The sequence below is a fragment of the Lasioglossum baleicum genome, chromosome 9 (genome assembly GCF_051020765.1).
Source record: "Lasioglossum baleicum chromosome 9, iyLasBale1, whole genome shotgun sequence".
Classification (NCBI taxonomy): domain Eukaryota; kingdom Metazoa; phylum Arthropoda; class Insecta; order Hymenoptera; family Halictidae; genus Lasioglossum; species Lasioglossum baleicum.
Genome location: NC_134937.1, coordinates 7,755,852 through 7,778,029, shown reverse-complemented (window position 1 = coordinate 7,778,029; position 22,178 = coordinate 7,755,852). Strand labels below are relative to the sequence as shown.

At 36.7% G+C, this 22,178-nt stretch overlaps 1 protein-coding gene across 5 annotated transcripts in view; it reads left to right on the top strand.

The window, feature by feature from the left end:
* The window catches only part of LOC143212158 (protein couch potato), a 251,750-nt gene that overhangs the window by 215,502 nt on the left and 14,070 nt on the right, over positions 1–22,178 (top strand). For 4 of the 5 annotated variants that reach the window (XM_076430606.1, XM_076430603.1, XM_076430602.1 and 1 more), the window contains one exon: positions 19,075–19,279. The exons of the other annotated variant lie outside the window; for it this stretch is intronic. In XM_076430606.1, the coding sequence (XP_076286721.1) occupies positions 19,075–19,279 (205 nt within the window). The remainder of the gene's footprint in view (positions 1–19,074; positions 19,280–22,178) is intronic. 5 annotated transcript variants of the gene reach the window in all.

Here is a 22,178-nt window from a genome sequence, read left to right as displayed (position 1 = left end):
CTTACCGAGCAGAACCGCTAAATGGCAGCACGGACACACTAATATCGCTAACATAGAGAAAATATCTCAGAAAATGTTTGAGAAGAAATATCGTGGAAAATATTTACAAAAACCTAACCCAGACCTAACCGAGATCAGTTAAAACGCAACATCGTGGTCATGTCTTCCAAAATTCAAACAACAATCGCAATATCCGCTCTATATTATCAGCATTGCCCGTGCGCTGCCATCTAGCGGATCGGCTTGGTAAGTGGCGCTCGATCGTCACTATAAAAACATTGAAAAGTGCTCAATTTTAAGCAAGCATAACTCCTGAACCATTGATCCTACAGGATCGAAACTTCGATCTGCAGGATCCCCGGGTACACATCTACTGGATTACCTACCAAATACATAATAATTTATAGGAGAAAGGCACAAATTTTGAGTCCGGCAAAGTAAAGTGCAACCCAAGTGAATATTTAAACGGGAATTATTGGCGAATGCAGCTGTAAGTTATATTGTAGCGCAAAATTACGAAGCCTTCAATCAAAATCAATGTTTCATGACATCTGTCATTTGTTTTGACACATCTCGAATTATAACTATTTTTCTAATTTCATCCGCTGATTGAAATCAATTGTTTTATTTCAGTTGAATATTAACCCATTGTAAAAGTAAGATGAAAAAAAAACAAGTTATGCTGACAGCAATGAAGAACGATGGCTCCAATAATTTTAAGCTCACGCATGTAGGGAAAGCAAAGCTTCGCAGCTAAGGGATCCTACCCACAAGTTTAAAATGCAGTAACGGAATGATTGAAACATCCAGAAACTGTCTGAACACTCAAAATAAAAATTAGGAGTAATATTTTTAATTTATTGTTTAATGTAATCTAGTTTTTTTTAATAAATGCTGCTTTCTATATTTATTTTCCTTTGCTACTATTATTATCGGACAAATTAAATTCATCAACTGCTACTATTATTATGGGACAGAGAGAGTATATTTTATTATTTGCAGAACACTGAAAATGGTTGATAAATCATTTGAATAGTTTATGAAAGTACTATGGAAATTTTTCTAATCTTCCTCTTGATATTATACGAAACCGTTTATAAAATATATAGGGTTCTTGATGCAGAGACCACGCGGATTCTTATTTTCATGTGTCCTTTCGTGGTAGTAGCAGTAGCCATTACTTTCCGTTTTATGCGACCCCATAAAAAAATGTAATGGCATTAGGTCTGGAGCTTCACCGAAGCATCCAGCTCATAAACTCTTTTTAATAAACAGTTCCAAGAAATTGCATCTACGTTCTACAGGGTGAGTCACCTAACAATAAGACAAGCCACCTGAATAACTTCTACATTTCTTGAGATAGGAAGAAATGCTTCTCACAAAAGTTGTTTGGTTTCTAGGGGCCCATCACGTGGTTTACATAACTTTTTTTCAAGTGGAAGTGCTTAAGAGATTAGAAGGTCAACTTAGTTTTTTTAAAATGGAATCACATATTTTTGAACTCCTACAATTGTAGCCCTTGTCGTGGCGTTTAATATCAGCACAGGCTCTTCGTATCCGTTCTTGCATATCTTCTTTTGTAGTTGGTGCTGCACGATAAACATCTTCTTTTAACTTTCCCCATAAAAAAAATCCAATGGCTAATTCTTCTAGCCTTACAGAGAAATTGAAGTCGTTTGGTCCATTCATAAAAAAGGTGTTCTGATTTAAAGTGTGTGGAATCAGTTATGCTCCTTACTGTATCTCTACAGGTTACTGTGATGCAAAAAATATCATATTTGTTACATAATGTGCATGGTGTCAATGGAACAAATGTCTGGCAAGAATATTTTTTTCCGAAGGTCATTTTTGTCGGGAGTTATCAAGGACATCGGTGTGCTTTGAGACATAACTATATTTTTTTATTGCATCGTGTAACTGATCGAAAAATACATTTAGATATGTAGAATAACATGACCTTGAAATGATGAATAGTCCAAAATCTTGATTTCTATCGTAAGAACTGGTCAGGCATTAATCTAACATTAACGGTTGTATCTCCCAGAGCAATTCTTTATCCGATGTCACGCCCGGCCTTTTTAGCTTTCAACAAAATGTCACGCAGCACTCCGTTGCGCTGGCAGAACAGCGCTGAAAAGATGAAGGAAGAGCATGACGTAGACCAGCGGTGGCCAATCTGTGGTGCGTTACATACGTTCTTGTGACACACTAGTTATTCTTTCGATGTAGGCGCAGAGTTGTGTCGAATTACAAGGTAATTCAATTATTTCGTAATTCGAAATTCAGTTGTTTCATTCAATTAAATTACAATGTAATTTGTGGTTCTGGGTTAGGTATGGGTTAGGTTAGTTCTGGTTTCTATTTTTCAATTGAAATACAATTAGTAAGTACAGTGTAATCATGAATTGCATTATAAGAATAATAACATGTGGCAAAAGAAGAAGACTAGTATCAGTGATGAACATGATATTATTCATGAATCCATATTGTATGATGAAAAATAAACTTGATTATATTAGAAAACAAGGAAAGAACATTCTTCATGTGGCACCAATTGCTTATATGGTCATATTCACTGATATGGCAATTGTCAGCAAGTTTTAAATGAACTTTAATGAATACTCTTTGCTCAAACGTCTTGCTGCATTTTCAAAAACATCCTCGTAAACATAAACATAAAATTGTCTTGTCTGTGAATACGAAACAGAAGAAACACGGATCAACATGAAAGATATTTCTCACATTAAGCGAGTAATGTTCACATTGAGTAGTTTACATTATACATATTGTATTTCGATTACACTCTTGATTCGCGTAATTAGCAATTAAATGAAGGAAAAGGTTGGAATTATGTCATGCGATTACAGTAATTCAAATACTGTATACATATATGAAATATAGTGTAATTGAATTATACGTAATTTAATTGCAATGTATTTTAGTGCTAAATTTAGCACAACTCTGCTCGTGATTCACAAACGATTCCTCTCCTTACTCCACTTTTTTTTAGTTTAAAGACGTGCGGAAAATATACATTCATGTACACCCCCCGAAGGGTCTAGTGTGGGACTCGGGGAAACAAGTCTTCGGTTTCCCCAATTCCCACTAAAAAAACCGCACGTCTAGGACCTTGGACCCTTTCCTCTCTATCCTCTAATATGTCCGAGAGAGCATAGTTTAGGACCCCGCTATTTGCACATCTCCTAAATTATGTTGTAATCCGGGCACAACTCTGAGTAGACGCCATAACTGAATCCATCTTGATATTTTCAACAGCTGAGTTCTCTCGGTTCAACTCATACAGCCTTCTTGCTCATCAGTCCGTCGCATTTTTTGCACAGTTTACAATTGTAGAATATGAAGGTTGTTGCAGGACAGTGTTTCCCAAAGTTTCGACATCTGTGTACCCCTTCTATAAGTGTCGTAACACCGTTAAGAACAATCGGTATTAAGTAGCAGACGTGTGTTATTCGTCGAACGAAAGATGTCTTACAATTAGAGAAACTTGTAGGTACCACGTGATATCCATACTTCGCGCTACACGTCCTCCGCGATTGGCCGAATCGTTTGACGAAAACAGCAAACGAGCGTATTGAGTGTGACTGCAATGGAGCGATGTGGTGACGTCGAGCTCCTACGTCGACCGTACCCCCCAGAACCTAAGGGTGGATTTATAGTGGAGCAGCCAGATGAGCTGTGCGGTGAAAAAAAGAAAAACAAAGAAAATACATACGTACTTTTTCATTAGTATGTGTCGAAATGTTGTCACGAATGTTGGTTTGTTTTCACCGCGCCGCTATCATCGATGCTCGCAGCTCCACTATAAATCCACACTAAGCGCAAGAGTGGGATCCGCAGCCTAGTGTCAAGAGTGAGGTCTCGCAGATCCCCTTGCACCACGCTGTCAAAATCTCTGCCATCTTTCGTTGGACGAATAATACATCCTTTGTACACAACAGTAGACTCCCGCTACACCCGGATTGTTGCACTAGAATCAGAACATTGCGTACCCCCTCCAAACTCTTCCTGTAGCCCCAGGGGTACGCGTACCACACTTTGGGAACCACTACAGTGTCGCCAGAAGATATCTCTTTCCTCTCCTTCTTTTCCCCTTCCACTATCCCATTCCAACACCATACCTACACTCCAACGTCACCGACTAAGACCGTAGACTGTAGACCACGGCAGTGATACCAGAACCGTGGTACTGCGGTACTAAACCATACCCCCACCATAGCCTACTATTTCCAACGCGCCCGCGTGCTACACTCACCAGCGTACCTCTACGGATACAGTAGAATGATACGCTGGTGAGTGTAGCGCGCGGGCGCGTTGGAAAGGAACGTAGGGGCAATAGTAGGCTATGGTGGGGGTATGGTTTAGTACCACAGTACCACGGTTCTGGCATCACTGGACCACGGTGTCCGTGCCGTAGACTGGTCTGGTTATCAGGGAGGGGGTAAACTGTATTCCCCTCGATTTCCTCGATCTGGCGACACTGAAACACTGTTGTTTGGAGAAAGGATCTCTCGTCCAAGAGATCATTTCTCACTATCGTAGATTGGTTCTCCAATAAACGTGTATCTTTTGAACTTTTATCCCTTTCCCTCCCCTAAGAGAAGCAGATCCTACCCCTATCTCTATTTTCCAACCTCAACAATAAAAAGGTAGAAAAAGTGTTCGAGTTATATGGCGCATCTGAACTCGTATGTGAAAGAAATTGAAGCATCGTATGTAATAGGTTGGCCACCTCTGATGTAGACTGTCCACCGACAGTCACGCTATATGTATATAGCGTTCTGATTCTTGGAGAAGTTACGTTAGGCTTTTCTCAGTTAGAGCATAATTAGGGTCAATCTCTCCGCTAGGGCTCTAATTCTACTAGAATCATGTGTTCCGCATACGAACTAGCAAATACCACTGATTGGGGCATTCGATTCTACCACCTCTGGCTGAAAATATTCTATCTACACCGTAAGTGTGGCTGTTTAACTAAAAATAACTAAAAATTCAACTAAGAATAATTTCCGTGCCCATTTTTCAAAATTCCGGTACAGAATATGTAACGACTAGATCTTTATGTATTTGTGTCTTCTAAAAATTTTCGAAACATGCCGGAATATCAAATTTCACAGAATTTAGTACGATTTTGATTTATTCTAGAACTATAAAGTCTGCTACCACTGAAAATTAGATATTATTTGTTCATACTTTCTCGAAATTTGCCAACAGGTATTAAAAATTGCTTATTGAAAGAAGAAATACATTTTTACAATTTCTATTTTGGATAAACATCCACTGTCTAATAATGACAGACGCTTGGTTTATTTGGTCGAACAGTTTTTGCTAGAGGTATAGTATGTTTATGAATGAAACTATTCGACATAAAATTTCCGTGTTGTACTGTAGTTACTATACTCGTTTTTGCTCGAGGGCAGCTATTTCATGCAACTGCAGAATCCGCTGAAAATTATTTACAGCAAAGCAAGAACTGCGAATAAACTTGGACTGAATTCTGTACGCGCGTTTAAACTTGGGAACTGTAAGCGAAGTTCGTGGTTAAACTTCCCAAAGCTGTGGACCAATACTTGGTGAAGTTATTACTTTGCAAAATCCTTATTTGACAAAAACTGCATCACATTGTTCGGACAAATTTCGATGTTTGCAATTACACTTTTTCGAAAAATTAGTTAGATACAACCGGAGTTGGGCATCATTTAAGTAAACGTTCATTTAAATGTTTATTTAGATAAAAAAATATATTTGTTAGGTGGAAGTTTACATAAGAGACAAAAATAATTACTTATTATTTATATATGTATACATATAAATAAATTATTCAGAATGATATCATTTCAATTGTTACTTTTTTATTTTCATTTAATTGTTTTTTATTCATTGTTTATTCGGCGCAACACGTCGAGCACACGTCACAGTAAAGTACTCCTTCTATTACGAAGTTATGTTTGCCTTCGAGGAGCTTTATTTGTAATATAACGATTATCAGGTCAGGTCTTGGAAAATGAATATCTGACAATAAGATGAATATCTCGATACTCAGTCCATTAATGTCACTAAAATGAACAGAACATTGTGAAAAATTCAATACTTAAACATCTACAATGATATTCCCTTTCATTACGAATTCAGTGACTATAATTACTCAGAACTACAGAGAGTTTCTTGTTGTGAAAAAGAACATCATCCACTTCATTTTATTCAAATAAAAATTTTTGCCCAACTCTGGTCCACTTAGATTGGATGAAAACTGTACTATTTATTCGATGTCCTTGAAAACTGTGTGAAATTGACAGTGTCAACGGACAGATGAGGGTTACGAGGCAATTACGCCACGCAGCTCTGCCACCAAGGATCCCTGACAATGCTCGGATGTGACGAAACAAAGATAAGCTTTTACTTGTAAGAGCTAAGGGACTAATTCATAACGAGAGGAAGTCCAGCTCGCCGAGGCTCGCGCAGCCCCGAAAATTCTAGACATCAACTTGTTCGCGGAACCATGTGTAATTAACTCGGACAGCTACTTGCGAATTCATACGTGGAACCCTGAGGTTTGCGGTGTAACGAGATTCCACGGACTAATTACGCTACGCGACGATGACCGTCCCACCGTCGCGTCGTTTACATTGCCTTCAGATTCGGTAGCGTGGCTAGTCGATTTTCTCTTTTGTCTCCCACTCGACGACTCTTCTTTTGTGATATGCGCGGCCAAAACAGTAACGTATCTATACGAGTATTAGGATGATGAGGTAGCAGCGCCCTGAGCCAGTTATATTGCCAGGAATGTACCGAAACAATCTGTTCCGGACAAAAAAAACTCCAGGACGTGTCGTACGAGTTACAAAATGTACAGAAGTACACTTGTCATACATTCGTTTTTCATAATCAAATCATATCAATTTCTTAAAATTCTGCGGGGTGCTCAACGTGCCACATTTTCTCGAGAATCGTACTTTACTGAGGCTAAAATCGCCGCGCATGCACGAGAAAACTTGCGCCCGCTGGCATCACTGCCTTAGACGCTGTGATCAGTGTAGCCAGATGAGGGGAGTCACGGTGAAATGATGTACCCCCTCTCTGATGACGGGAAATGAGTGGGGCGAATGGGAGACACGTTGCACGTGCGCGATGGGGACCGTGGAGTGTGCGCGTGCGCACGATACTGTAATGGAATAGTGGAAGGGGTAAGGAGGAGAGTACGGGAGCTCCGTTTGGAGCTCATTCTGGCTTCACCGACTGAGATATTAGAAAGCGATTGAGGACGGTATATATAGGGAAAGGTCTTTGACTATCTGTCCATCTCGTGGCGAACGTAGGAGGTTAGCCGCCACAAAGCCAACAATATTGTCCATTAAATAATATTTACCAATTAAGAATACAAGATTGTAAGAAATCTATTCGTTCCAGTGGTTGGTACAATATCTATATTTACGTAAGAAGACATTTGATCGGCAAGCATATTTCCGAAGTTATCTTTTGGTTTCTTGACGTACGAACATCGATTTTTGAGAGCGGCGTCGCGTCGGGTCCTTTTGTCCCGGTGTGTAACATTCGGAGGCGAGAAAATTGCAGGCAAGAGAAAAGAAGATCCGCGGCCCGAATCGAACCCATTTAATCCCGGAAAGGAAGGTCGAGGACGAGAAGTAATTCCTATCGGTTGGGATTGTTCGAGGGTTCTATTCTCGCGAGTTATTTCAGCGTCGAATGCAAAGAGGAAATCGATAGGGACCCGTTGCGTCAGATTCGAGCCCGACTGACGTCATATCCAGTTCATTCATCGTGCTGGAAGATGCTTTGACCTGTATGCTCGCGTATTTAATGGCGCGCCGATTCCGTTGCCGTTGGCTTCTTGCCTCGCCTCGGCTCGCCGGCATTTTCACTTATCAACCGTATCCAGTTTTTCTTTCGCCCATACAGTGAACCACGAAAGTATTTGAACGTACTTTAAAACAGTGTAACTTTTTTTGATCACCAATTATTGATTGACCATTTAGGAGAATTGATTTATCAAATGACATGCAAAAAAGATTTTGAAAAAATTGCAATTGCTAAGAATTACATGAGACAGTAAGAGAAGCACCATTTATAATGGTTTTGTAGATGTATGTTAATTATATTCGTGCTGAAAATTTCATCGAAATCGGTTGATGCGGCGAAAAACGACACGCATCGAAAGATATAAGAATCTGTGGATTTTAAGCGAAAACTAACCAAAAGTCGCGAAAAACTATCATTTGTAGCTCTTGGGTATGTTAATTGATTCTGACGAAATTTTCAGCATGTGTATAACTAACATAAATCTACACAACATACATTCTAAATTTTCGTTAAGGGCCCAAATAAAAAAGTTCTAAAAAATGCTTAACTTATTTTTGCATGCAACCTTGTAAATTGTAATATTTGGAAAATCTCTTACCGATGCTTCGAATTTCTTACAAAATAGCAGGTCGTTTGGTACAATTATAAAAAAGTTATACTGTTTTAAAGTACGTTCAAACACTTTCGTAGTTCACTGTATTTATGACAAAAATGGATAGTTGAAATTTGAAACAGCGGACAAATTAAAAGAATTAAAGAACATCAATGTATTAGTTGCAGCTTATGAACATTATTCAAGAATGAAAGAAATTATTACTTGGCCCTTGTTGGTTGCAGTTAATGCAAACATTTTTATTTTGCATAAAGTTCCGTAGTTTAGTCATAAGTAATGTATCGGTCACTCTGCATTATTGTTTGGATATTATTAATTCTATATTTTCTGGGTCAATAAAAATAGATTTCAGAATTTGTATTTTACACGAGCTGGAATTATAAAGATGATTGCATAAGAAATTATTAAGTAAATCTATTTGTTTTCGTACTTGTGATAACAAGCTTACAAAATCGAAATAAATAGAATCACAATTATTTGATAAAACATAAAACTATCTAATTTAACCGGGCGGGGGGGGGGGGCAATGTTGGGTCACGTGCTATAGATAGAGAACAGCTATTATATAATAATGAAATTATACTAAAATCCCAGAAACGTACAAAATTTTATCATATATACATATATATGTATACAAGGTATTTCACCTAACTTGACCACCTTAAATATCTTTGTTGTTTTTAAAGATACGTCAAATTTCTGAAGGACAAAGTTAAATGGTAAAATGGGGCTCATACGATACCAAAAAAATTTTTGTTTTTATGTAATTTTTTTTAGAGATATAAAGGTCACCTTCATTTTTTTAAATGGAATAAGGTAATTATTAATTTTACTTTTATTTACGTTATTGTTTACTTGCCAGTGTAACGTCTTAGTACGACAGTAATGGTATTTTAGCGTTATTTAAATTAAAATATCTCCTGAACTGCTAACTTTTCGACATACACAGGTTAGTACTTTTTTATAACGAATGTCCAGCTGCATCGATTGATGCATTAAAAAAATAAAGGTGACCTTCATATCTCTAAAAACAATTACATAAAAACAAAAATTCTTTTGGTATCGTATGAGCCCCATTTTACCATTTAACATTGTCCTTCAGACATTTGACATATCTTTAAAAACAACAAAGATATTTAAGGTGATCAAGTTAGGTGAAATACCCTGTATATGCCCATTTGGACTTGGAGCCTCCTTTCGCCGCCATTAAAACAGTCTGCCTTTTGAGAAAAAACTCCGTCCACGAAATGTTTAATTTTCCGAGTTAAAATAGCTCCGAGAGCAAAGGGTTAAAATTTATCTTTTACAATAAAGAAACTCAAGTTTACATTTACAATCTCGATGAAAAAGCAAACCAGAGAAAAGACTAATTATGATTATTAAATGGTTTGCTACTGTTGAAGATCTTTCAGTTCTACCATTTTTTCATATAACAATCAGTATATAAGTAATTTAGGTGGCACATTCAACTGAATCATCATGTATAGTCTCAAACGACGCGGAATAATCGTCATCAAAAGTCTAAGAGCGCCAACTAAATATTACCCGCGCTGCAAAAGTACAATTTGCATAGTATACATGCAGAGGATGTCCCAGCTAACTTGATTACCCCGAATAACTATTAAGCGATACATTTTATAAAAATTGTGAAACATGGAATTTAAATGGTCACCTTCTTTTTTGTATGGAATGACCTACCGTTTGTATCGTAAGTGAATAGAGTATGAAATTCTGAGTAAAAATATATTGGCTTTTATACGTCCTAAATCTAATGAGAAGGTTAACGAGATATTACAGTCGATCGTGCTTATGCTGCCACCTAGCGGCTCCGCTCAGTAAGCGGCGCTCTTACTTGACAAAAACACTGTAAATCGGTCAAGTTTAAACACTCATAACTTTTGAACCACTGATCCTCCAGAATTGAAACTTGGATTTATCGCATTTTCTCGCCCAAATCTACTGGATAACATAGGAAAAAGGCAAAAATTCCTGGTTACGCAAGGAGAAGAGCAGCCAATTCGAGTTAAAGGAAGTTTTATTTCGATTTATAGAGTGCAACGGAAGGGAATGAACAAAATTTTCGTCTTATAGAGCAGGTTTAAGTTATCGAGGTTTGACTGTATCGAAGTAATTTCCCAAATGTACTAACCATATTCCAGCTGAGGGATATCAGTTCAAGCACCTACTAACTTCCAGGTTACAGGTACATATGGAAAATTATTTCGATAATACCTCGTTAACCCCTTGCCGTACCATTTTCTTTACAGTTACAGTGATTAAAACGTCTTTATTACCAAAAATGTCTTAAAAGAGGAAGGAAAATTTATATTTTTTGTATAGCTAGAATGGAAGGGGGTAACATTCACATTTGTTAGACTTTCTTTAAAATCTTCATGACGAGTGTGACCCGTTAAGATACGGCAAGGGGTTTTAACTATTAGGGTTGTACTGAGAATTCCTTTCTCCATTGACTTACGATACAAAAAGGTGACCTTGAAATCTCCGGTACGCCTCCATCCACAAAAAAGCAAGTACCAGAGAAGATGGACCCCTCGAATCCATTTAAATTCCATGTTTTACAATTTTCGTGAAATGTATCGTTTAATAGTTATTCGAGGTGATCAAGTTAACTGCGACACCCTGTATAGAGTACAGAACAAGGTTCGTCGAACTGCGAGAAGTTCACGATTCGAAACAGGATGACTCGTTCACCGGAACGATCTTCCTAGATACGTTCAATTTTTTCGAGCGTATCCAGGCCACGCAGCAATGAACTGGAAACGACGAATTTAGTACCGAGTACCGCGTTCTGCGCTGGAAACAATTACGCAACTCGGAATTTAAAAGAACCATATAGGTCACCGACGAATCAGCTACATTTCCTCTCCAAACGATCCAACGCGTCCTTAACATTCACATTAATCCAACCCACGTGTTTATTACGCTACGAACTGTTCGCTAGCAATGGGTGGGCATCCGAAAATTCGTGATACTCGGGTACCCGAAATCGATATCAGGTTCATTTCGACGGGTTCATCGCGAACGTTTATTAGTAGACTGCGAACGTTCACACATTATTAGAATTAAATAAAATCTTTTTTCAATGGTAGTAGCCTTTGTAGGCTTGAAATTTACAATAAAAATCGTACCAAATTCTATCGAATTTTACATTAAGATCCGCAATCTATTTATTAGAAAGAAAACATTTGAATCAATTTATAAAAATATATGGCTGCTCTTTGCTTTACCGGACTCGAAATTTTTGACTTTCTTCTATGTATTTGGTATGTAATCCAGTAGATTCGCACCCGAAGAAGTTTCGATCTTGTAGGATCAATGATTCAGAAGTTATGATTGCTAAAAGTTGAGCGATTTGCACTGTTTTTGAGTGGTAAGGGCGCCGCCATATTGGTTTGTAGTGACGATCGCGCGGCGCTTACCGAGCAGAACTGCTAGATGGCAGCACGGGCACGCGTTAATGCTGATACTATAGAGCGGTTATTGCGATTGTTGTTTGACTTTTGGAAGACATGACCACGATGTTGCGTTTTAACTGGTCTGGGTTAAAAAATACAGTCCGTGCAGCTATTTAGCGATTCTGCACGGTAATCGGCGCGCGATCGTCACTACAAACCAATATGGCGGCGCCCTTACCTGTCAAAAACACTGCAAATTGCTCAACTGTAAACAAGCCTAACTCCTGAACCATTGATCCTATAGGATCGAAACTTGGATCTGCATGTTCTCCGGGTGCAAATCTACTCGATTACATACCAAATACATAATAATTTATAGGAGAAAGACAAAAATTTTGAGTCCGCTTAAGTAAAGCTCTCTCTTGCCCATATATATTTAATATTATTCAATGGTATAATTTCCATTATTTGTAACAACTTGTTGCCATCTTCCAATCCCTGTTTCTCAATCATTCACCAGTAACATGTATTTTTCATTTACTCCAACCGAATATAATAATCTGGTACCCGAGTATCATGAATTTTTGGATCCCAACCCGACCCGAACCGAGTCTCGGATACCCGAAAATTCCGTCCACCCCTACTACTTGCTTTTGTCCTTAAATCCGCAATTTAATCGTCACACTCCACTATGTTTGTTTCAATCAACTGTCTCAACGCCAGCTGATGGTTTTAGGGACCTTATCACGTATCAAAATATTAACATTAACAGCTTCGTACTAACAGCACCGCCTCCAAACAGTATCACAAACGTCCGCTGATCATTTTGCCACGTGTAGAGAGGGGGAATCAAGTTCATACTACGTTTTAACAGTTTTAAACAATTACTAGAAACAAATATAATACTACCTTACTATAACGTATTCAAATTTTGTGGATTTATTCACAAATCTGGAAAGAATATACACAAATTTGTTTTGAATAGAATTCAAGATTACGCGAGAGTCATGTTATTGCGAATTATTGACTTCAGCGGCTAAACTTTACTTTAGGGAACCAGATATTTTTGCTTTTGGTTTAAACGATTCTGTAGATTCCTGTTAGCAAATTGTAATTAAAATATACAGAATCATATTTTCCCTCAATTTTAAATTTTATTTAAATTACAATAAATTTACTAATTTACAAATTTATATATTAATTTAAAAGTTCCCCTCAATTTTACATGATCTTAAAGAGATGGTATAGTTCTTATACATATACAAGGGGCGATTCTGGGAACTGGGACAAGTTACTGCTCGTGGTCAAGTAAAAATAGAAAAAAAATGATAGAGGAAAAGATCATATACCTCATAATACGTTCTAACTTCCTACGACCTTATTCTTTTGTGGATGCACTCCGCCAGGTGCAATTACACTTTATTTCTTATTGTTTTATTCTTTAATTATTATCTTACGTATAAAAGTACTAACCCAAGCTCGCGAGGTATTTGACATTTTTTTGTCGGAGTAAACACGACATTAGTTCCAGAGCTGGGGAAAATAGTATTTTAAATAGTAAATAGTAAATATATAATCCTATTTATTTTACAGTGTCTGTACAACTTCGAAAATAAAATATTTTATTTGATGCAATAATTTGGATTTTCGGCATTTTCTCGTGAAAATCTACAGGATTGTATAAAAAAAGGTTAAAAACTTCTGGGTCCCTAAGGTGATGTTTAACGGCAAAATTGATTATTTACCATAGTATTTGTCTTTTTGAATGAAGGAACATTTTTTCCGTATAATAAAGAACAAGATAGCTATTCAAGGTAATCCGACGTCAATGTACACTCTACATTTTCAAGATGCATGTTATATTTCTGTAATATAAAGTATTGATATTTGGTGATAATCGGTTAATATGAACTTGTACGCGTTGAACTTGATCCCATCCCTAACCACCAGTCGTAGCTCGTAGGCATCAAAACGCACCTATGCTAGTACCTGTAAACAATACCAGTAATGATGACATTAGTGGCGTTTATTGTCGCCGTAACCCGTTGGCACGCACGAGGTGTCGCACGAAGTGGAACGAGTATGACCAACACATTTTTATTATCATTTTCGTTATTATTACTAAGAAAGTACACGAAGAAAAATAACAAGATACTACTAACGAAATGACAGGGAAATGAAAACGATTTTTTAAATATTCTTTGAAATAATGGAAACCGGAAGAAATGATAAGATTACGTTACAGGGGGGTGGCATGTTGATTCTTGAATGAAATTGACGTTCTTGCTGAAAAATTTATTGAGAAATCTTTGCCAATCAATTATAAAATGTGTAGATTAAGATTGATATTTTTATCTCTTTTGATAATACTCTTTTGAGTATTAACAATTATTAATAGCATAAAATAGTTGATTCAAATGATTTAAAAATTCACATACATAGAGTATGAAATACAGAGTTTTATATTTATATATTATATTTATATATTATATGATTTATTTAAATATGATTTATTTAAAACAAAAATGAGCAGCTGCAGTTTCAAATAGGATAAAAACTAACAAAATTTAGAATCGTATATATACACATACATACATATAAGAACATACATGTACATATAAAAGAATTTACATATAAAAGACTTGCACTTTTTGACAAGTTAATATAAATATAATAGTTTGCCAAATGAAGTGAAAACGAAATTGTGAGAAAATTGGGAAAAAGATATTTGACAATATTTTACAAAAATCTTTGATTGCCAGTCAATTCCAAAATTGATCGATTTCAGGCAGGAAATTTCAGTTTTGCAGAAAGATCTTTGCGGTCTAACCGAATCTACAGGGTGTCTCAAAATTCCTTCAACTCCCGGAAAAGGGAGGTACCTGAGATCATTTGAAGCAACATTTTCCTTTGCAATAGTGACGTCCACGGCTTTGTTAAGGAGTTATTAACGAAAAACACGAACCAATCAGAGCGCGACCTAGACGCGTGTTGGTTGGTCCATGTTTTTCGTTAATAACTCCTTAACAAAGCCGCGGACGCCATTATTGCAAAAGAAACTGTTGCTTCAAATGATGGCAGAAACCTTCCATTTCCAGATGTTGAAGGAATTTTGAGACACCCTGTATAAAATTAGAAGTGACAAAATGTTTATAAACGATTAATAATAATAATATAATGTTCGCAAATACGAGTTATTTTCTCGTTAATCGGCCTCGAAGGAGAGACTAGGATAAAGGGATTTTGTAAGAGTGAGAAAAATAGTCAAAAACGTGAACCGTGTCGTGACACGGCCACCTCCAGCTGGCAAGAATCGAAATTGACCGTGGTTGCGCGGTGCCTGGTAGAGCTACGGTAAATCAAGCGTAATCGATACCGATATTCCCGTTAATGGTATCCTAACGATCCAATTGGCCCTTATGGCCAGAGTTATAAATTCATCAGTAATCGGTCTTCGTACACGCCACGAACCGATTCGACTGAAATCTTTCGTGGGCGAAAGTTGTTCTGAAGACAAAAGTGACATGTGATATCGGGCTTGGCTGAAATAATGGATCGAATCATAAATAATTTCCATTTTAACACATCGATTTTATTTGTCAATAGAATAAACGACACACAATTACATTTTTTTATTTAAGCACTTTAAACCCCTCTGAGTTTATTTCGTTTTATAAGAATAACAACTAGTGAATACGATAACAATGTCTGTTAACATTAAATATGCAGATTACAATCTTTGAAGAAAGGATGAATACAAAGACAAGCTTCAACATTTAGTTTCGCTATGAGTGTGTCTACATTTAAAGGTGATTGAAGGACAATTATATTTTAACACAAAAATTGCCTCGCAATAAATGCAACTGATATATGTTGTCCAATAAAAGTAACCAAATTGTATTTATTTAGAGTTGGTATAATGTTTGTTACAATACAAATTTGAGTCCATAAGTCAACGGACACTTATTCAAAGGATGCACACGTTTTTTTTATTATTAAGGGCCTATATTATCAAATAAAAATAGTACTTACTAATTTTTTCTGATGGAGAGAACATACAAATCAAATCTGACCAAAATACCGTATATTTTCTAAATTTTAATAATTATTCTTATATTTTCTAATTTTTTAAATTTAAATGGGCCAATTGTTTTCCAATTTGGCTTCTAGAACTGTCCATAATCAACCCAGAATTTCTCAATCTCTTTTGTCCAACATTTATTCAAATAGTATATGTATATGTCTAATGAAAATAAAACAATAAAATCAAGCTGAAAGCTTGTATTCTTTAATTACCATTTTGTTGAAGATCGGTAATTGTCCGGTGATTTATGGACGGTAGTGTATACTATGAATGCATCTGTATATTTTCAATAATAGTAAAATAAAAAAATTCAAACCTGCTATGCAAACAACTCCTGTTTGTCAGGTGGCTCGAGTATAATATAATCAGTCGCGGAATGAGAAAAGAATCATTATAATTTATTCTTGCAAACCGAAATCATTTATGACATGACTTTGGTCAAATGTCAACGTTATTCATTTTGTTCGATAACATTCTTCATTCTTCAGTACATCTACAAGAAATCCTCTGTAGTCGCAAGAGCCTCGGGGAGGTTCGTTTGCACAGTTCGTTGACTATTTTTTGAGCTTCAAAGACCGAGCCGAACGTAGAAAAGGACAGCGCGCGTAAAGATAAACCGTGCGCGGCTGACTCTCCGCGTCTCTTTCTTTCCCATACGCTGTCCTTCCTTGCGCCCGAAATTTTCATCGTCAATTAAACTACTAAATGCAGTTGAAATTATATCGTGTTTAGTATCATTTTAATCAGAAAAATACCAGAAATAAGTTTGTGAAAGTCCCATAAAAAAATAATGAAAAATAAAGAATTTTTGTAATTGGATTCGCACTGGTTCACACCGAGATACCTGAGCCGAGATCAGATTACTACAGTGGAGGGGATATTATTTTTTGCCTTCAACGTGTACAACCTTTTTGTGACTATGGAAGAATTACTGTGTTTATTAAAATTATTTAGGATATGAGAACGCTCACAGCGGAGATTTTTCTGCCACCACTTTTTTCAGTGTAGACAGAGATAGATCATACCAACATTCAGTTTGAAACAGAACCAATATCCACTTTCAGCTTGGAACAGAAGCAATATCCACTTTTAGCTTGGTAAAATGGGTTAGGCTCTGTTTCATGCTAAAAGTATGTATGAACCTTAGACCATGTACCAGTGTTTCCCAACGTGGGGTCCACGCCCCACAAAGAGGCAAGTTGATTGTTAAGGGGGACAATTCAACAATTTCTTACTGATTTCTTCCTAAAACCTATCATTTAACCCTTAGCACTGGAATAGCGACTCTGAGGTGCCACTAAAAATTGCTGTATCATTACTCAAAATATTGTTTACATTATTAAATATATTGGTTCGTACCAATTTGATATCCATAAAATTTCAGAGAAATCATAGGGAATGGAAATATTCTAGGTCGGAAGAAATGGTTCATTTTTGAGTTAAAATCGCTCCGAGGGCAAAGGGTTTAGTTTCTTCAGTGAACAATTCAATTTTTGAATATTAAAAATTTAAGAGTTTACATACCCCTAAAATGAATGGAATGGTTTGCTTATAATCTGAGATCACGTAGGGCCAGACTCTCGTTTTTTGTCACTTCCAATTAAATCGGACCAGAGCTCGGTCTTCGTTAAAAGCGTCAACTATGATACGAAAGGTTATCTAGGACGCCTGCTGCTAGAGACAATAACACGTCAAACAAAAAAATTGTATTCTTTAGTTTGGTCTCACTTTTTCGTGTCTAATGACTTCCTAAACGGTTGTCCATTGTATGCGGGACACCCTGTATATTGTCTAACATAAGGTATGATCTATCTCTCTCTATACTGACAAAAGTGGAGACAGAAAAATGTGACTTGAACTATGCTGGAAAGAAGAACATTGGAACAGACATTGTGGCAAACCCCCGCAAAAACGTGTGAATACGATATCTATTTATTCATGAAAGTGCGTTATTCCGACCTCATTGAAAAAGATAAGATTTATTCGAAGAAAGATTGCGTTTCTTCGATACAGAATATTTTATTCAAAAACTTGACGACAGTTCCTCGATCCTTTTGAGCTCACAGTTTCTAATGTCCTTTTTATCAGATCTCGTTCGGGTAATCTACCAACATTTTCTTCGTGAACTGAAATGTTTTCTTTATTTTTAATCCAACGTTTTTTAACACAATACCTCCCAGAGATTATTTAAAATAGTTCTTACATATTTCTGGTGCACTGCTAATGATTATTTAATCAATTTTTAATAGCAAAAGCAATTCTAATCGTGAACCAACAAGTTGGATTTTCAATTATTCAAAAAGTATGTGTAACTATGCTTGGAAGTTATAAAAACAGAGGAAAACGTTGGAAAACCGTAAGCTAGACGAAATTACATATTATTATTGCGAAAAAATTTTGTCGCAATGTTTTCATATAATTTTAGTTTAGTTTAGAAGTAGAACATACAAGTATTAAACGCAACTCCGTTTATCTTCACTTTTTGTAAATTCGTTCTATTTTCTAAAGTCGAAAATAACAGAAAAGAAGAAACTTTGATTGATTATATATTGTGATTGGCAATAACTAGACAGCGACTTTTATGCATTTATGGGAAAAATGAGCAGATATAACTTAGAACAGTAAAAACATTAGAAGAATTTAAAAATCTACTGGATTACATACCAAATACATAATAACTTATAGAAGAAAGGCAGTAATTTTGAGTCCGGTAAAGTAAAGAGCAGCCCTTAAATGGTTCCTATTTCGCCTAGTGATTGCAGTCTAGTTGTGACGTTTTCTCATACAGTGGACCCCCGTATAACACTACAAAAATTAAATCTTCTTTGACAATAAATTGTATTGGGTATACATAAGTAGACGTGTTTTGTATAATACATTGAATAGCACATGAAATATATGTAAAGAGTTTCTCGATCGCGCTATACGGGGTCTATTGTGGAAAGTGATGAGTGGTAATCGTAATAGATCTCCTTTTCGTGCAACAGCCTCGTGCCTGGTCGCTGCCAGTGGCAGCGGCTCCATTGCCAAGCAATAACACTCAACCACCCTCTCTCTTTTACCAGAGTACCGTCTGTCATAACTAAATAGAGCACGTATTGTACGCTTCTCTTATTTATGCACAGTTTTCCTGGTTTCTCCCGGCTTCGTATGCACACGGGGGGAGGGTCGCCAGTGGCCTTTGTCGAATATCAAGACGTTCGCTTCGCGGCCCAGGCGATGGCCACTCTCCAAGGATCCTTACTCCTCTCCTCCGACCGGGGAGCAATACGAATCGAATATGCAAAGTCAAAAATGGCCGAGGTGGGCTTTACAAATCTCTGGATCGAAGTAGGTTTCATTTTATGCTACGCTAGCCGCTACCTACGCGCGACCATATACGACCACGAAAACGCAACACCTGTTTTTTCTTGTTCATCCGTTGTCTTATCGTGTCACGATCACGCCTCGACGTTGTCCTAGACGTTTCGACCTGCAGCGACGGACACCGTTTCATCGATTTAACATCTCAGGTTAAACCTTACCTTACGGGACCACAAGTTTTGAATTTTTTTAATGTAATCCCTTAGTTTTTCACGAGAAAATTACAAAAATCCAAGTTTTAACGTTAGGAATTCACTGGTTCAAAAGTTATACGTGTTTAAACTTGAGTTTAGGGGGGTAGACTCGTTTCCAGGATTGCAAGGGTGTGGGATGCGCCTTATCATTCCTCGATAATGCAAAGATGGGCTTTTTCAGTTGTCAAATGCCCTAGATAAAAGATCAATATAGACCAGAATTGCCCTCAAAAGTCCTATTTTTACGTTTATGAAGCTTAATTTGCATTATCCGGCAGCATGTAACTGTCGCAGCTTTATGAAAGTAACTACATTGCGCAGCTTTATGCTTCCGAACAATGCCAATTACGCCTCGTAAACGTAAAAATAGGAGTTTTGAGGGCAATTGCGAAGTAGGTTGAACTCTTATCTGGCGCTTTTGATTACTGAAAAACTCTGGAAAAGGGAGTCTACCCCCTCAACACGTTGTTTAACGTGCGGAGCTGCTAGAGGGCGTCACAATCACTCTCCATCTCCGTCGAACCCAATCCTGACCAATCTAAAATTTTTTGCGAATATCTCAGGAACTAAGACAGAGCGACAGGTCAGTGCATAGGGAATAGTTGCTCAACGTGCTTGTGCTGCCACAAAAACGCTTGAAAAGGTTCAACTTGAAACGCCCATAACTTTTGAACCAGTGAATTCCTAACGTTAAAACTTGGATTTTTAGCATTTTCTCGTCAAATTCTATGGAATTACATAAAACGAGTCTTTTTAATTTTATAATGTTTGGAGGGATGCTTTGTAATGTGCAATTGAAAAGAATCCAGTTGTACGCCAAGTGAAGGGTAATTTCAATCTTGTTATGGACTGCTACCTAAAAATTTTCAACATCTATTTTGCAGTTACGTTAACCAATAAATAGACGGCAGATCTTTATGGAAAATATATAGCTTCTGGGTCAAGTATTTAAGAAATAGGCGTGTGAGAGTGGTAGTAAGTTTAATACGTTCGAAATAAAATAAAAATGCTCGTAAATTTGCATTCTTTTACATTTTTCGCAGACTATCAAAGTTCTAGAGTAAAGACTACTATTCTATGTATACATAGACTCTCGCAAATATAATAGCATAGTTTCGTATAGCTGCATATATTTCAACAATATTTGAAACGAGCGATACACCGTTGACGCATCGATTTACTTCGATGTTTCTCCACTTACTTTGCGCAACCAGGAGAACCTTTTTCAATTTATTTTTCAAAAATAAGGGACCAAGACCAAATTTAATTACACCATAGAATAAGCCGGCCATATCCTTCCCTCTTGTTTCAAATATTGTTGAAACATTTTAAAATATTTATAATATTGTAAAACATACACTATTGTGTTTAAGAAAATGTACAGAATCGTTGTATGTAAAAAATATTTGCATAGCAAGCGAAACACAAACAATTCCTAAAGTTGGAAATTTGACCTAAGCTTGGAAATTGAATTTCTCAGAAGCCATGACTGATAGATAAAACTATTTTCTATCTAAAAATGTTTATGGTAACGCTGATTAAAGTGTTCAAATTTAATGTTCACTGTAAACTTTGTGAAACATTAGAAAGAATATATTAAGAACTATACAAACACATACATATACCCTCGATTTCATTAAAAAATCGTTGTTATCCTCTGTTTCCATGCTCGAAGTACACCTGGATTATTTTCGTTCATATGTTACAATACTCTCCTTCGCGCAATAAAGTTTATAAGAAAAACACGAGTTTGTAAACATGGTAATCCGTACGATGAAACTCTCCGTACATGAACCGTTCAATGTAAAATCGGTATTCAATAAAGAAGAAAGTTAATTACGGGATAGAGTAAACGATGTCGCAAAATGTTATGACAATAGTGCCGTTTTTTAAAATACAAATAAGAAGAAAGATCATGTTGCACTACCTTGGCATTAAACGGCTCGTATGTAAAAAAAATCAGAGAACGATGGTTGTTTTATGGAATTCATACTAAATCCACAAAACTAAATTCCCAAGAAAATCTTGCAAGAATCCAAAGCATAGGTCTGCGTTTTCGTTGTCAGATACAGTGGACGAGGGGAGCTGGTCAGAATGGCCCTGAAAAGTGAAACACGATGAATTCTATCGATACCATTCTTCATTCCGCCATCTTTCAATAAATATCCATTCATTCGATCTCGCTGGATAATTCAAAGAAAGCCTGATATAAAAATGACAATTTCGAGAAAGATAATTTCGATGATCCGCTTCGAGCGTTATCAGGCGCAGGGAGACGTTCCTCTTGCCATCTGACCGACCCCAGGGACATTTTCTCCAGCTTCCTAACAGAATAGTGGCCTCAGCAGGATTCGCAGCGAATTATCTCGATTTCAATCGACCGAATCGAAATTTCAATATACATATACAGGGTGAGTCACCTAACGTTGCTACCTTACATATCTTTGTTGTTTTTAAAGATACGTCAAATGTCTGAAGGACAAAGTTGAACAGTTCAGTGGTGCTCACATGATACCAAAAATATTTTTGTTTTTTTGTGATTTTTTTTAGAGATATCAATGTCACCTCCATTTTTTTTAATGGAATGAGGTATTTCTCAATACATCAATCGATGCAGCTAGCTGGATATTCGCTATAAAAAAATACTAACCTATGTATGTCGAAAAGTTTGT